Raw genomic sequence first — 14504 nt, 5'->3', positions numbered from 1 at the left:
AGAGAGACACCAGTGCGCGTCCATTTGAGAAAGACTATGGTATTTCTTTGTCCAGACCTATCGTCTGTACTTGGATTCGATGCGGTACAACATTCAAAGGAATCTGTAAAAATTCTTTGTTATGAAGAATCCTTTTACTTACAGCAATGGGCTGCTTATCTGCCTTGCCTACATCATCTTGCAAACACCTGTTTGTATCAATGCTGAAGAATTAAGAATCTCAACATGGGACTGGGATCTATATCTTCAAGAGAACGTGCAAGCTTTGCAGAAAATTCTTTTGGAAATCGGTGTTTTTAAGGTCGGTAGGCAAGCTCATTGCGCCGTCGGAGGTCCAAACGACCTCATTGCCCTTGATCCTGATATCCCAACTTCCTTATATTATTCCACCACCACCTTAAAGGTTGCACTGAGGGGGTTCCAAACGGCGATAGACAATGCAGCAGACGCCGCGGAAACAGGGCTGGATCAGGGAACATTTCTCCGAGAATATGGATTCGAAGATATCGAAAACGCCCTGGCTTCCGAAAGGAGGCTTATTCTGACGATAGAAGTCTATGAGAATATGATAACAGAATTTTTAGAATCCGGTGTTCTTATGGACAGGTTCCCGAGCGCCGGATATCCTACGCTATCCGAAGAGCATAACATCCAAGCTCTAGCTCAGCAGATAGAAGGGGCCAAGCTCCCCGGCGTCAATCTCCAGGAGGATGTCAAAGTGGATTCTAACTCGCGCCCAATATTCGTTGGTTTTTGGCAATCCCTCCTCGAAGAAGCAAATCGAAAGAGGATTCTTGCGATTGCTGGTGTAGGTCTCGCTAAAAAGTACTTCGACACCAATGGATTCACAGCATCGGTCAAACATCGTAGTGGCACGCCACAGAACCCAAGTTTCGTTTTGACGGTTTCGGCCCTCTTAAAAAGAATTGAGGCCTTTTTCGCATGCTGGGGAAGGGCGTCACAGCGGGTTATAGGAGCTCTAGAGCAACTCGGAGACCTTCCGGAGCCCGTTTCAAACCGTCGCTGGATGGTGAAGCATGATGGGAAAGAAGTCACAGGTATGGTATGGCCGGAGGATGAGGACCCTGTAGTAAAGTAGGGGACCCCGAGCGCTCAGATGCAAAGTCAACGCTGGGAGAACTAGGCATCTTTAGTTTTACGCCTCTGCTGCTGCTGCGAGAACCCTGTAACAGTTAAGGAATGCGTCTTGGGTAGGTCGGACAGAACCAATTGCGGCATGCATCTGGTGCGTGGTTATAACAATAGAATTTTTTTGATATACAGTATCTCAGTCTCTTTTCGGCAAGTGGAGCCTTAGTGGGATCCTAGAGCTTATATTTCTCCTCTCAGCTTCAGTTCCTTTATGTGTCGATATTGGTCAGGTCTCGATCTTAATCTATTCACAAGTTCTGTCAGATAAACATTGCAGATACCGAGATAAGAACACAAAAGATGGTTTGTTGCTCTTCAAGCTTAGGCATTATGCAGGTATCCATGATCACGGGCCTGGATCTAACCCCTCACCTTGTACCTCCAAATTAGGTGACCCAACTTGATTATAAACTTTGGGAATCTCCAAACTTCGTACTCGCCGGTCTCGATCTAGTAGAACCACTGCTAGCCCAACTGCCTCCAAATGACGATGGCAGCCAGTGTTATAATCGATATCATCTCGACCAACACATCTGGTCCGAAGTCTCAAGGACGACTGATAAGCAGAGCAAGTGGCCGATACTAAACCATCTCGCAGCTATTTGCAAAATCTTCAAAATCTACGCATGCAAAAATACCGAGTGCGTCAGGAACCTAGAGAATTTAAAAAGGCTGAACGTTGTTCCAGAAAGCACGTGGAACCCGTTTCGAGAACGGATCCTCCAGATCATCTCGTGTCAGCGGTCTGTGCCTCTAGCAGATAGAGACACTCGCGCCTTCAAAAATTTTGCCAGTGCTATCAACTGTTTCTATTGGATTTTAGACAGCACGTGGAGGGATAATACAATCCAGGTCACAGGCACTTATCTCACCAATGATGATTTTACCCAAACGGATACGATAGACGTCTTCCCGGTCTGTGAAATCATCTATTGGGCCGTCACTGTCCAAATATACTTTGGACATAATCCGGACATCTTCGGTGAAAGATGGAAGAAAGCCATTATACCCATCAAAGTAGCAGCTAAAGCAATTGCAGATGCAACCAAGAAGGCGTCCGGTAACATCTGTCTAAACAGACTATGGAACATTACTCTTATCAGTGAAAGGGCAGAACAAGATATCCCTTCCCTAATCAACCTGGCAATTGGTGAGCGATATGCAAAGCTTCGGCACCCTGGCCATGAAAATTGTACTCCGGAGCAGTGCGACTTCAATTCACTAGATGCAACAAGGGTTACTCAACTTCACCAATGCCCCGAAACAGATGCAGATTGTAGAACGACAAAAATTCATTTCGATCCAGCTCTCCTGAAAGTATCGATAGAATCTGGGGGCGGTACTACTTGGTCTATCGATGCGCCATTCAGAGTTCTCCAGGAGCGGAAATATATCGCGATCTCCCATGTTTGGGCGGATGGTACTGGCATCGGGCTAGAACCAGCCGGGAGAGTAAATGCCTGCTTATTTGAATATTTCGCTAGAATTGCAAGAGCCCTTGAGTGTAAAGGAATTTGGTGGGATACTATCTCAATTCCAACTGACCCTAAGCTCCGGAGCAAAGCCATTAACGAGATGCACAACAATTACTCCAATGCCCAATTCACTGTTCTTCACGACAGATATCTAGCCAACTTTGAATGGGCCGATGATGGAACTCCATGCCTTGCAGTTATCCTTTCACCATGGTTTACTCGTGGCTGGACGGCACTCGAGTGTATCATGTCACGGAGGATCAAGGTGATATTCAAGAAACCGGGAAGTACGACTTACGAACCAATACTCAAGGACCTCGATGAAGAGGTACTTGCACAAGACCCAAGCCGCTGCTCCCGCGGTCACTGGATTGCATCTACGATCATTCGCCGCCTACGCCAACCTAATCAAATTACAGGTGACCTAGAGTCCTCTGAGAATAAAGACATCATCCAAAATGTCAGTGATCTTCTAGCGGTTCTACAACCTCGAAGTACATCCTGGTCCCGAGATCGTATGATTATTGCCGGGCTGCTCGCGGGTGTAGAAGTTCAGTACGGTGAAAGCGCTGCTGCTATTACCCAAAAAATCTGCCAAAAACTCAAGTACATCAACCCTGTGAGTCTAGTCCACGAAAAAACACCAATTACGGAAACGGGGGCATGGTCTTGGTGCCCAAAATTTCTTTATGATATGCCAGCCTCTCCGCCCAGTGACTCCCACGGAAGATACCATCAGTGTCTTATCCGGAATGGCGCGATTAAACTATCGATGTACACGTGGTATCGAAGAGTTACGAAGGAAGACGTTCTTCAACGTCGGATTATTCCATTCTCTACGCACCCCTCTGTTTCATTCAAAATCGATGCCGCACTTGAAGAAGAATGGCACAACTGCCTTATTTTGGAATTGACCCCCATGGTTGCGCTTCTAGTAGCGACTATTGAGGATAACAAGCCTATTGCATCTACAGCTGCCTATCTAGTACCCCGCGGTGATGAGGCTATTGTATGCCGTCATATAGGTAGCGTCCGGGTGGTCCAAGAGAAAAGTTTTCATGAAAAGCTCACGCTCAATAAAAGCAAGATGGCGACTTTCATTATTGGGCCCCCAGAGGAGTTTCCCGAAACCCCCGTCCGGAATAATTTACAAACTCTCGCTCATGTACCTCAATCTCAACGTATTATTCAAAATATCTTGAAATGGGATGAGCAGGTTTGGATAGGGGACCGCGCTGACGGTGAATTATTTGTTCCTAAGCGGATCAAAGAAAGACTCTCTTTCGGGCATTTCCTCGAAGTCGCAATGCATGAAGTTGAGATTAAATATAACACAGCCTATGATGAACTAATTACCGCATTGGCAAAAACGCCTTGCTTCGCCATTTCTGGCCAAGGGCTCATCCAGAAGGTCTCAAAGGCATGGTCACTTGAAACTCCATTGTATAGTCTTGTGGGTGTAGGGTTACGTTGGCCACCACCATCTATACCATCTTCAGAAAGAGTAGAGCGCCGCGGCAAAATCCTCGAACGGAAAATAATTGAATACCCTACAAACTCCTTCATGCTGGAATTTGAAAACGACACACTGACCTACTCAGCAATCAAGAAGGAATATATTGAGCCATCTGAAACTCGTCCTTATCAAGGAATTTGGGCTTGTAAGGATTCATTCATCTTGCCAACCTTGAACTGTTAACGTTCCCCGAAGTAGAGATATATTGTGGCTAATATTTTATAAATACATATTTTTCTAGGTATATCCCCTTCCGGAGCATACGAACTCCACCTGTTCCAGCAACCTGAGCCAGAAGAGATAATGGCAACAAAAATCACGAGAACTTGGGCGGGCCCGCCAGCCGGCTCTCCAGTATTTCGAGCTGAAGATATCGAAAACCAACTGTTGCTCTATTCTAACCGTGAAATTGACTGCGATATTAGTCTGAAAGCCGATGGTAGTTAAAATCATCACTCGTCATTTGAGGAATATTCATGTGTGTCTGACTTAATGCTGTTTAGATGACGACTCTCCGAAATGGACTTCTAGATTCTTCCATTTCGTGGATCATAATACCATTAATATGGTTCCAGACCCAGATTTTGAAGAGGAGGAAGATGGAGAAGAACAGGTACTTTGGAAATATCGTCGCATTCCCTCTGCGGTGTTTTTTCCACCGGAGAACACGAGGTGCCGTACTCCACCTCCTCGACACTTCCTACACTCAAGATATCAGTAAAGGAGTTTGAGGAACGTTTTACTCTAGAGATTTCATCATTCCCAAGTACTCGCGGATTTGAGTGTAATATACACATCATATAGCCGCCTGCTGCAAGCTCTACATAATATTTTTGTTGATATAGTATAGTTCACAATTAAACAGTATATTCTACCGTCAGTGGCTAGTGGTTCGATGATTGCGCTAAAGCTAAATTAATAAAATTGTATTATAATATTAACGCACTACTTAATTTAGGCTGTATTTTGAGATTTCTGCAACCAGCTAAAACAAATAGCCAACCTTGAGACTAGTTTAATTGGGCCTCTAGTAGCTTGTATCCAACCAAGGATCCACCAGGCCCGGTTTCTGTCGCCGAAATATTATGTATACAGCACGCAATCAGGTTTGTTGGAAATTATCTTAGCAACGCACACCCATATGGAATATCCCAATTTCTAATCCGCTGCACTCCGCCCATGGTTCTGTTCAGGATGCTTCCGAAGATCCGCAGAGTAGCAATTCTAGGAGGCGGCCCATCCGGAGTAGTAGCCGCCAAATGCCTTCTATCGGAAGGCCTAACTCCCGCGATTTTCGAACAGCGGTCTAGTTTTGGCGGGGTCTGGAATTACACTCCGGAGACGAAATCACGTCTTGAACATATTCCCCAAGAAGACCCGAATCTCGACGATGAACCGGTTCCAGATTCACATGGCTCTGAAAAGCCGGTGTTTATGAGCCCGGTATACAACGAACTGGAAACCAATATTCCAAAGGATCTCATGGTGTTCAACAAAACACCGTTTGACGAAAGGTTACAACTTTTCCCAGGACACGAGGATACAAAACTATATGTCCAAGAATTCTCCAAAGGCCTTGAAAACTACACGGAATTCAATCGGAGGGTTGTGAAGCTCGTTAGGAAGGATGGGTTACAGTGGGAGATCGAAACGCAAGATGTGGTATCTGCAGAGACTGAGAAGAAAGTATTCGATGCAGTGATTATTGCGACAGGACATTACAATGTTCCTTATATACCACCGATAGATGGAATTGAGGAGTTCGAGCGAAGATATCCAGGTTCAATATTGCACTCGAAGTACTTTCGAGTTGCGGACGGATATAAGGGAAAGGTAATACCTAGTCCCCCTTACTTCCCGTATAATCGATGATAATTCGCGAGGATTCTAACAGCCCATTAGAGAGTCATCGTGGTCGGGAATTCCGCTAGCGGGATTGATATTGCATCACAAATTTCCGAGGTCTCGCAGATTCCATTGTATCAGTCTTGCAGGAGTAAAGGTGCATACAAGGATTTCCCTCTTTTAGCTCCTGAAAAGATTAAGATCGTTCCCACTATCGAGCGCTTTGTGCCTGATGATAGAACCGTTGTATTCTCTGACGGGACCGTTGAGAAAAACATAGACGTGATATTGTTTTGCACGTAAGTTGCTGATTTCTTTAGTCCTGACTTGGAATATCTAATCTGGCTCAGTGCTTACATAAATATACTATGTGAATCTAGAGGTTACCTACACTCTTTACCGTTTCTAGAAGAGTCAGCTAAACCTTCTGAACGGATGATAACGGATGGATTCTATATTCATCGGCTATATCAACATTTATTTTATATTCCACAGCCGACGCTATCAATTGTTGGACTGCCCACCAAAGTCATACCCTTTCCGTTTGTAGAAACCCAAGCAGCTGTCGTTGCCGGTGTATATTCTGGGCGCTTGGGTCTACCTTCGGAAGAGTCTATGAGTAAATGGGAGAAAGATCTTTTGGAACAAAAGCCCGGAGACAGACATTTCCATTTTCTAACATTTCCACAAGACGCGGATTATATGGACATATTGAACGAATGGAGTGAGGAGAAGGAGTCAGATGGTAAAAGGGCATTGTACCAACCAACCAAATGGGGAGGAAAGGAAAGGTGGATTCGTAAGAATACTCCTAAAATCAAAGCAGCTTTCTTGGTGGCGAAGTCAGAAGGGCGGATAGTTAAGACTCTAGAGGAGTTGGGATTTCATTATGAAGGTGATAAAGAGATATAGACGAACAACCGGTTATGTAAAGACATACTAAAGCGCTTCTTATAACTAGTAGATATATTAGAAATACAAGTTACTATGTATACAACCATATAGTTTTTTTTGCTGTAATCCTCTATCAAATGTCTGCAAAAAGCTTTATAGATCTAAACTATAGCTACCCTTTGACTGCACCTCTACCGCCGTTGTTGACCTGGTCGTGCACACAAAGATCTAGAGGGAAACTTCGATACCTTCCATCGATTCGACACCCTGTCACTTAACACAAATTAAACATTAAACTCTCATCGACTAAATTAATCCCCACCAAATCTCCTTGTCCCCTTTATAAATTAAACCTCTTCCCGGTCACCCTCCAGTGCACTGGCTCAGGTCCACGGTTCGGTCTGCAGCTGCGTTGGTACCGCTGTTGGCTCTGTTGTTGTTTGGCGAGGCCAAATTTCCCCATCGTCTGGGCAGCCAGCGAGCAAAAAAGGTAGTAGAACTCCCCTTAGTTTTGGTTAGGATACCTTAAATGGAGATGTAAATTTCCTAACGCTTCGGCAAGTCAAGTGGCTTAAGCTCCACTGTTGAAATATCATTCCATCATCATTTCATCATCTCCAGGTAGCTAGCGACTTCATCCTTTCTTCTCACCCCTAAGCATCCTATAGCTACGTTACCAGGCTAGGACACCCAGGACCGGATGCGAGAATCCTCTTTCACCCTGCATAAGCACCTACCTCCCACAAGACCTGATGGCGCGTAAAACCACCGTGCCGCAGAGCCAGGCACCCTACCGGCCTAACCGGGTGTCCACCACGGCCAACACCAACACAGAACCACACGAACTGCGTGACAGGTCGCCCGTTGGATATAAAAATGTATCCGATACAAAAGAAAAGGAATCACCAGCAGCAACCCAGTCTAGTGAAGGTGATGGTCTTTGGTGGGAAGTAAAACGGATTACTGCAGAACGGCGCAGGAAACGTAAAAAGGAATACCGAGTGGAATGGGAAGGTATTAATAAAGAAACGGGTGAACCATGGCCACAGGAATGGGTGAGTTTATAATTCTTGGACTTTATTTGGTATCTCCATGTGCACAAATAAGCTTGCGCTAATACCTGAGTAGAAACCATGTCATTGGGTTACAGCTGCACTCGTAGAAGAATGGGAGGCGCGAAAGGCCAAAAAAAAGAGAGGGAGGGCCTCGTCCAGTCCCGACCCTGCTCCTCAGGTCGAAGCCAATGTGTCTAAGCCCGTCCGGATATCTAAAGAAGATATCGAGCGGTACCAGAATGGCAAAAAAAGACGAAAACTTACGATCCAAGATCCTATTGTGATAACCTCTTCGGAAGAAGAGGGGACAGGGGAAGCGGTTCCACTAAATCCAGCCCCAAATGATGAGGAGGAGGAAGAGCCCGGGGTCGGCATTGGGGAAACTTCTGAAGATAACCTTGAACCTCGGGCGACTAAGTCCCGTCGACGGAGAATCGTGGAGTCAAGCCAAAGCGGCGGGAACGTGTCTCAAGTCAATGTGAACGACGAAGATTCGCGGACCTCATCTGAGAAGCTTGTGGCAGTCGAGATTCCGCTCCGACCCCAGGTTGATTGTTCACTCTATTCCTCCTTCCCCGGACCATCATCTACACCAAATGGCAAAGGAGACGAGAGAGCACAGCCTACTCTAAGCATATCTAGTTTTGGAGAGGAACACGGTGACGTAGAGGAAATAGAGGACTCAGAGGACTCAGAAGGAAGATTGGAAGAGATAACTGTCTTTGGACGCTCCGAAGAAGCTCAGATACAAGTAGCCCACACACAAAGCTCTATTAGGGACAGAAGGGAAATACCGGACTCACAGTCTTCTGGGGCGACGCCAATCCACCTAACCCCAGCGGAACAGCGACTAGTGCCCGAGACTCCTCTGCAACGTATACCAACAGCCATTCCTCCCCCCACTGAACAATTACTGTCAGTTCAAGAGATTGCCCCAGCGGAAGCTGTTTCTAACTCTTCATCCCCTCGACCTGACCTTGAAGATGCATTTGAGACTATTCCAGATTCTTCAAATAGAGTGTTCTCTCAAGATGTCCGCGACCTCCAGGCTCAAAGTCAGAGCTCAAAGGAATCCCAACAAAGCTTGCGCACTTCTTTACCATCAGCACAATTAAGTCTAGGAAAAGTTGGCGTAACGCCATCTTTCCAAAGCTTCCCTGATAGTGAAGAACCCCAGATACTTGATGATGATGGGAAAAATTCTGGGGAGGTATTGAAAGTTATGTCTATCGAATCACCACGGCCGGGTGTGCTGGCTGGGAAAAGTGTTGCGGGTGAGGCTTCGTCCTTCTCTCGCCCAGATCGACCTTTCCAGTCACAAACACCTCCCACCAACCTTAAACCTTTAACTGCGACCAACATACCACGCCGCACACAGCAAAGCGCTTCTGTTACTGATAAAGATTCGTTTGTAACCCCTACTAGTTTCCCTGAAAGTAGTATCGATGGTGCTCTGGAGTTAGCAACAGCTCCAGAACATCCATTCGAACCACTTGCATCACACAGACATAATACCATCCGAATTCTACAGGAAGCTGTAGAATCGCGTCCCGAAGACATCGTGGATTCGGATTTAGAGCCTCCAGTGCAGCCAGCTCAGGTATGTTCGCTTTTTGCTATTCCACAAAATATTGCGGTTCAGTGCTAAAATCAAGTGCTCGCGATGGCGCAGCTGGAAAACACCCCGTCGCACGATCAGGGACAAAGTGAAGCTGCCGGACTTAGCAATTCACCACAACTTCGCAGCCTGGAATCCTGCGAACCTTTGCCAGCTAGTCTTAACCCTGAACTATTGCATCCCTCACCAGGAGCTTTATCACCTGGGGTATCGATCCAAACAGAGGACCCTCTTCAAGGCGGCCGCTCTGCTTCGTCGACTCCTTGTGGCCCAATACCCGCGAGTGCTCGGCCCACTCCTGTGACGGTATTGGGCTACTTGCAATCGCAAAGGCCCAACCAGAAAACTTCTGAGGAGAACGAGCACCCTTCGCCTGGCGGCATCGTAGAAAGTGGCGCACCGCTCTATCACTCTGTTTCCGAAGATCCCCAAGGGCAGTCCAATATACCCTCAAACAAGGAAGCTATGTCTGCAGGTCCAATATCCCCACTTCTCAAGGTGGTTGATATCGCTGTTGCACCAGAGCACCGTCCAAGCCCTCAAAAACAAGTTGTATCCACAAAATCCTCTGGTCTGTTACCCTCATCAACATCGTCATCAGAACCTCTCATTGGTCGTCAAGATGCGCAAACCCACACGCCACTAGGTCTCGAAGCTACTGTTGCTCTAGGGAAGACACCTGCTCCCGGAGCCCCACTCATCGATGATGAATATTTTGCTGCATCACAAGCGCTTCATTTACTGCAAGAAACACCCCGCTCAGCCTCGAATGAGATATTCCTAGCAATTCCACTTACAGTAAGCCAAACACTCATGTACAAAGAAACCATCACGGACAGATATCGGGAAATCGAGGCTTTCTACGGGATTAATAACACCCAGAATCAAAGCGGAGATGTTAGCCCAGGAACTATTGAGAGAATCGTTCATGATCTTGACCGAATTTCTAGCCATTCGCAACTCTCATACAATCCAGGTTTTACAGAAAAACTTCAAGGGCCTAGGTTCGTGAAGTGGTCTTGCTGGCAGTCATCTAAATTTGAGTTCTTATATGAACTTTTGGGAAAGCTCCGGAGGCAGTCTTATTCCGTTGCTCTTGTCCTAGAGGCTGGAATGTTTATGGTATTAAAGTTCTAATTACTAAACTTGTGGATTAATGGCTAACCTTCTAATAGGATTCTGCCGATTTGTTCCTCAGATCTGCGGGTTACCAGTTCACCCGTTTCAGTGCAGAAAACGGAGCAGATGTTATTACCCCAACCCCAGATGCTCAAATACTCCGCCTCTTTCTAGTGCCATCCTGTGATATGGCCACAGGGATTTCCATGGTAATAATGCTTTATCTATCAAGTATAACTAGCACCTCTGACTCCTATTCATTAGCCCTCCGTCAATCTCGTCGTCGCCGTAGACTCGTCTTTCAATTCGACCAATCCGCATATCCAGCAGCTTCGAAACATAGGCCCATCCGCACAAGCACCAATTCTTCATTTAGTACCAATAAACACTGTCGCTCATATTTGTCAATATCTCCCTAGTTCCTCTAAATCTTCAACCCGCGACATGATTAGCGACTACCTTAATCCGGTTTTATATGCCGCGATTCTATTGCGTGAACAAGCAGGTGTCCTGCCAGAGAATTCCCAGGGTCCTTTGGAAACTCTCCCTAGTGTCGACATCTTCGACTGGCTTGATGAGCTGGTGGCCACAAAAGATAACCTCCTTCCATCTTTACCTCTGAAATCGCAAAATATTGAGAGAGGGACACCTGTAGCACGGGGCGAATCCTTGAGCACTAGTCCTGCCAGGAAGAGGATACTCGTAAGTTTACCCAGCTCAATTCAATTCACTTTCTTTCCCTTACTCCTCCCTTCACTTCCTAGTTCAAACTACTAACATATATTTACTTAACAGTCCCAGAGTGCTACATCTAGCACCGCGGGTGCCACACATAAGAGGCCTAGAATTGAGGTGGAACAGACATTTTTGGGGCGCAGCGAGGATAACCCGATGCCTGATTCCGATAATTTTTCTAGAGAGTTAGGAAATGATATTGATGCCCTACCGACTGAAGGGTCTGAGGTTATATCAAACGTTGTCCCATCAGCGGATATTTCAGGTGCAACCACCCACGCTACAGAAACTATCCAAAAAGAGGCAGCTAAGTCGGTCGAAGAATCAGCAGCATTAGGGGCGCCTGATGAGGGTGTTGTAGCAGTAAACCAAGAGCCAGTCTTAAGGGTTGATGCAATACAAGAAGATCAGTCCGATGAAGATGAAGAGAGCGAAGAAGAGATATTAAACCGCTTGGTAGGTTTCATTGGTTTCTATATTGGCCCCTTTGCTTTTGGCTAATGCTTTTTGAACCAATAAACAGAGCAAGGATGAGGTAGTTTCACTCCTCCGTGAATATCAGGCAGCATTATGGGAGAGTAAGGTTCGGTCAGACGAATTTGAGCAACATATCTCAAACCGTGAAATCGACTATCAAGAACAACGTGATAAAGTGATTGGGTTGAAGCAAACAATCCGGTGGCAGGAAACCCAGATCGAGGCTTTGACTGAACAGAGGGATAAGTCACAAACAACACTGGAACAAGCGATCCGAGAACGTGATCAGGCCCGTGAAGAACTGAAACGTTTTCGAGAAGCATTGAAGGACTCTGAAGAGGGTGAATCCGAACGAGTGAAAATGATGATCCAGAACATGGAGCTTAACAGCCGGATCAATGGTCTTGAACATAAGCGACAAGCTGCTGCAAAGGAGGCAGATTTTCTTCGGGAGCATTACCAAAAGGCTTCACAAGGAACCAATCTCCTCATAGCTGAGAAGAATCAGCTCGAAGAACAAGTGGAGGATCTCACACGCAAAGCTGATGCCGTCAAGGTTCAGCTGAAAAAGGCGAATATGGACCGTGAGCGTGCAAAATACCAACATCGAATCAGCGAATTAACTGCGAAGCTAGAAAGAGCTACCAAGCAGATTATCTCATTGGAAGTCGAGAGAAAGCGAGTCGAGAGGACGCGTGGTGTACAAACGAGGTCGTCAAGCATCCCCCCTCGAGGTGCTCAATCTAGTCCCGTCCCTACCCGTCCTGGGAGCCCGTCTATGACCACCCACCGCAGTCTACGTAACAGTGAAAGCGCCTAGAGGGCTAGTCACCGGAGACAAGCTGCTACAACTGAAAAAGAAAGAAATGAATGCATAGTCGTCTGTTCCATTTCGAAAAACCCTGACCTCTAGTCGACAGTAGGAGTCCCTCTTCTAACCCTTCTCTGAATATTCTTTATGTGTGAAGCATTCGGTGGTTCAACTTTTCAACAACAGCCCCTTCTTTTTCTTCCTCTTTTTTTTTTTTTCCATTTCTTGGAGTTAATAAACTGGTGGCGCTCTAATCTATTTTCACACTTTTGTACCTACGGGTTTACACTACGAATTTCCCCCTTTAGCTAGCTACTGTTTTAAGTACTTTACACGAGCACTATTCATACCCAGGCTTCTATGATCTCGAAGATCATAGCACCAATTGATCCAACTACACATGTAAATAACGTGGGCTACTGTGCGAGCGTATATATATTTACGAAATGGAATAGCTTTATGATAGCCTATATCTGGATTTGTAGTTCCATGTATACATTCTCTGTCTCACAAACCATGCTTTCTCTTTTACAGGTTGAGCTTGATTAGACGCAGTGTCTACTCATTAACTAGAAGTAAGCATGGGGACTCGACTGATCAAGCTTTTATAATTAATGGTTAGACAAAATATATAGTCTCGTATTCAATAAGTCTATGAAAGTGACTGACTAGCATGTTCGGCTAAAGAGAAACTAGTACACACATTGGCTTTTTTTCGTTTTCCCCCCAATTCCCTATATGTTCCCGTTCCAAAAAAATTGGAAAAAATTGGAAAAAAAAAAAAGGCTTCTCAAATTCAGATTCATACATATGAAAGAAATATAATCCGAGTTTCAAGTGGTAATTCAAACGGCGAAAGAAAAAAAGAAAAAAGGGAGAGGATTAAAGATAAAAAGAAAGAAGAAGAAAAGACCACGCCTAGTCTCCCGTATACCAACCTCAAACGAAGTTAAGCAAAGGAAAAAGAAGAAAAAACCTACATACCCAATAGTATAGCGAAAGACGAGGTTAAAAGGGTATTTTCGTGCAATTGCAAAACCAAAAGTAAGCTAAAATATAACCAGAGCTGAATATACGCGAACAAGATTTCTTTTTAAACAAAAAAATAAAAAATAAATGAATAAAAAGCATATAAATAGTTATCGACATAGGTTGTAACCATAAGGAATAGGGAGAGAGAAAGGAGAATAGGAGGAGCGCTGAAAAGTATCTCCTGCATAAAAGTCGATTCACAAGATCAGGCTGGCTTAGTTGGCGATGACGACAGAGATCGATTCAAGGTTTTTGTCCTGGTCCTGGTCATGATCCTGGCTGATCTCTGTTTCGAGCATACAACAGCCTAGTGGGTCCGAGATAAAAAGGAAACACAGCCGCTAAGTCGTTTGGAAGGATTAATGGTAGTTAATTAGATAGGAAAACGTGTGAAGTTCATGGTAATCGTTAGAGAAGCGAGGAAGGTGTAGTCCCCCGAGTAATGGGTTGGGCACGACGGACTTTGGGAAATATTCGGCATTAGAATTTGGTGAGGTAGGAACAGGAATTTCTGAATGGCAGTGGTAGTGCACGGTGGTGGTGGTAGTAAGGTCATATTTAGAAATTTATACAAACAATCGGATGGGTGGTGGCTAACTCATTGAAGTAGAGATGGGAGGAGAGAGAGGGAGAAAAAGGAGGAATAACTAAATTTTGCTTCCATTCAGATAGCTAATTATAGCCATATTTTTTCAAGCAATAGATAAAAGTTTCAAGATATTTATTTTATTTCTTTTCTCTTTTATGTTCAATTTATCGCAGCAGCTCTCTGCTG

At 45.2% G+C, this 14504-nt stretch overlaps 4 protein-coding genes across 4 annotated transcripts; all 4 read left to right on the top strand.

Moving 5' to 3' along the window:
* Positions 1-121: 121 nt before the first annotated feature.
* Positions 122-1099, top strand: AOL_s00007g492 (uncharacterized protein; the record flags this gene model as incomplete). The annotated part of the gene is made up of 1 exon (XM_011120393.1): positions 122-1099. One exon carries the CDS (start codon positions 122-124, stop codon positions 1097-1099), a length of 978 nt encoding a protein of 325 aa, XP_011118695.1.
* Positions 1100-1452: 353 nt separating this feature from the next.
* On the top strand, positions 1453-4864 carry AOL_s00007g491 (uncharacterized protein; the record flags this gene model as incomplete). The annotated part of the gene is made up of 4 exons (XM_011120392.1): positions 1453-1455; positions 1543-4288; positions 4385-4582; positions 4647-4864. 4 exons carry the CDS (start codon positions 1453-1455, stop codon positions 4862-4864), a joined length of 3165 nt encoding a protein of 1054 aa, XP_011118694.1.
* A 458-nt stretch (positions 4865-5322) lies between these two features.
* On the top strand, positions 5323-6900 carry AOL_s00007g490 (uncharacterized protein; the record flags this gene model as incomplete). Its single annotated transcript, XM_011120391.1, has 3 exons — positions 5323-5976; positions 6046-6287; positions 6369-6900. 3 exons carry the CDS (start codon positions 5323-5325, stop codon positions 6898-6900), a joined length of 1428 nt encoding a protein of 475 aa, XP_011118693.1.
* Positions 6901-7634: 734 nt separating this feature from the next.
* Positions 7635-12706, top strand: AOL_s00007g489 (uncharacterized protein; the record flags this gene model as incomplete). The annotated part of the gene is made up of 7 exons (XM_011120390.1): positions 7635-7937; positions 8011-9537; positions 9610-10677; positions 10731-10883; positions 10939-11376; positions 11470-11865; positions 11933-12706. The coding sequence occupies 7 exons, from the start codon at positions 7635-7637 to the stop codon at positions 12704-12706; spliced, it is 4659 nt and encodes a 1552-aa protein (XP_011118692.1).
* Between the last annotated feature and the right edge of the window lie 1798 nt (positions 12707-14504).

This window comes from Orbilia oligospora (genome assembly GCF_000225545.1).
Source record: "Orbilia oligospora ATCC 24927 unplaced genomic scaffold scaffold00007, whole genome shotgun sequence".
Taxonomy (NCBI): domain Eukaryota; kingdom Fungi; phylum Ascomycota; class Orbiliomycetes; order Orbiliales; family Orbiliaceae; genus Orbilia; species Orbilia oligospora.
The sequence above is the reverse complement of the archived record's forward strand: the minus strand, read 5'-3'. Positions and strand labels throughout refer to the sequence as shown.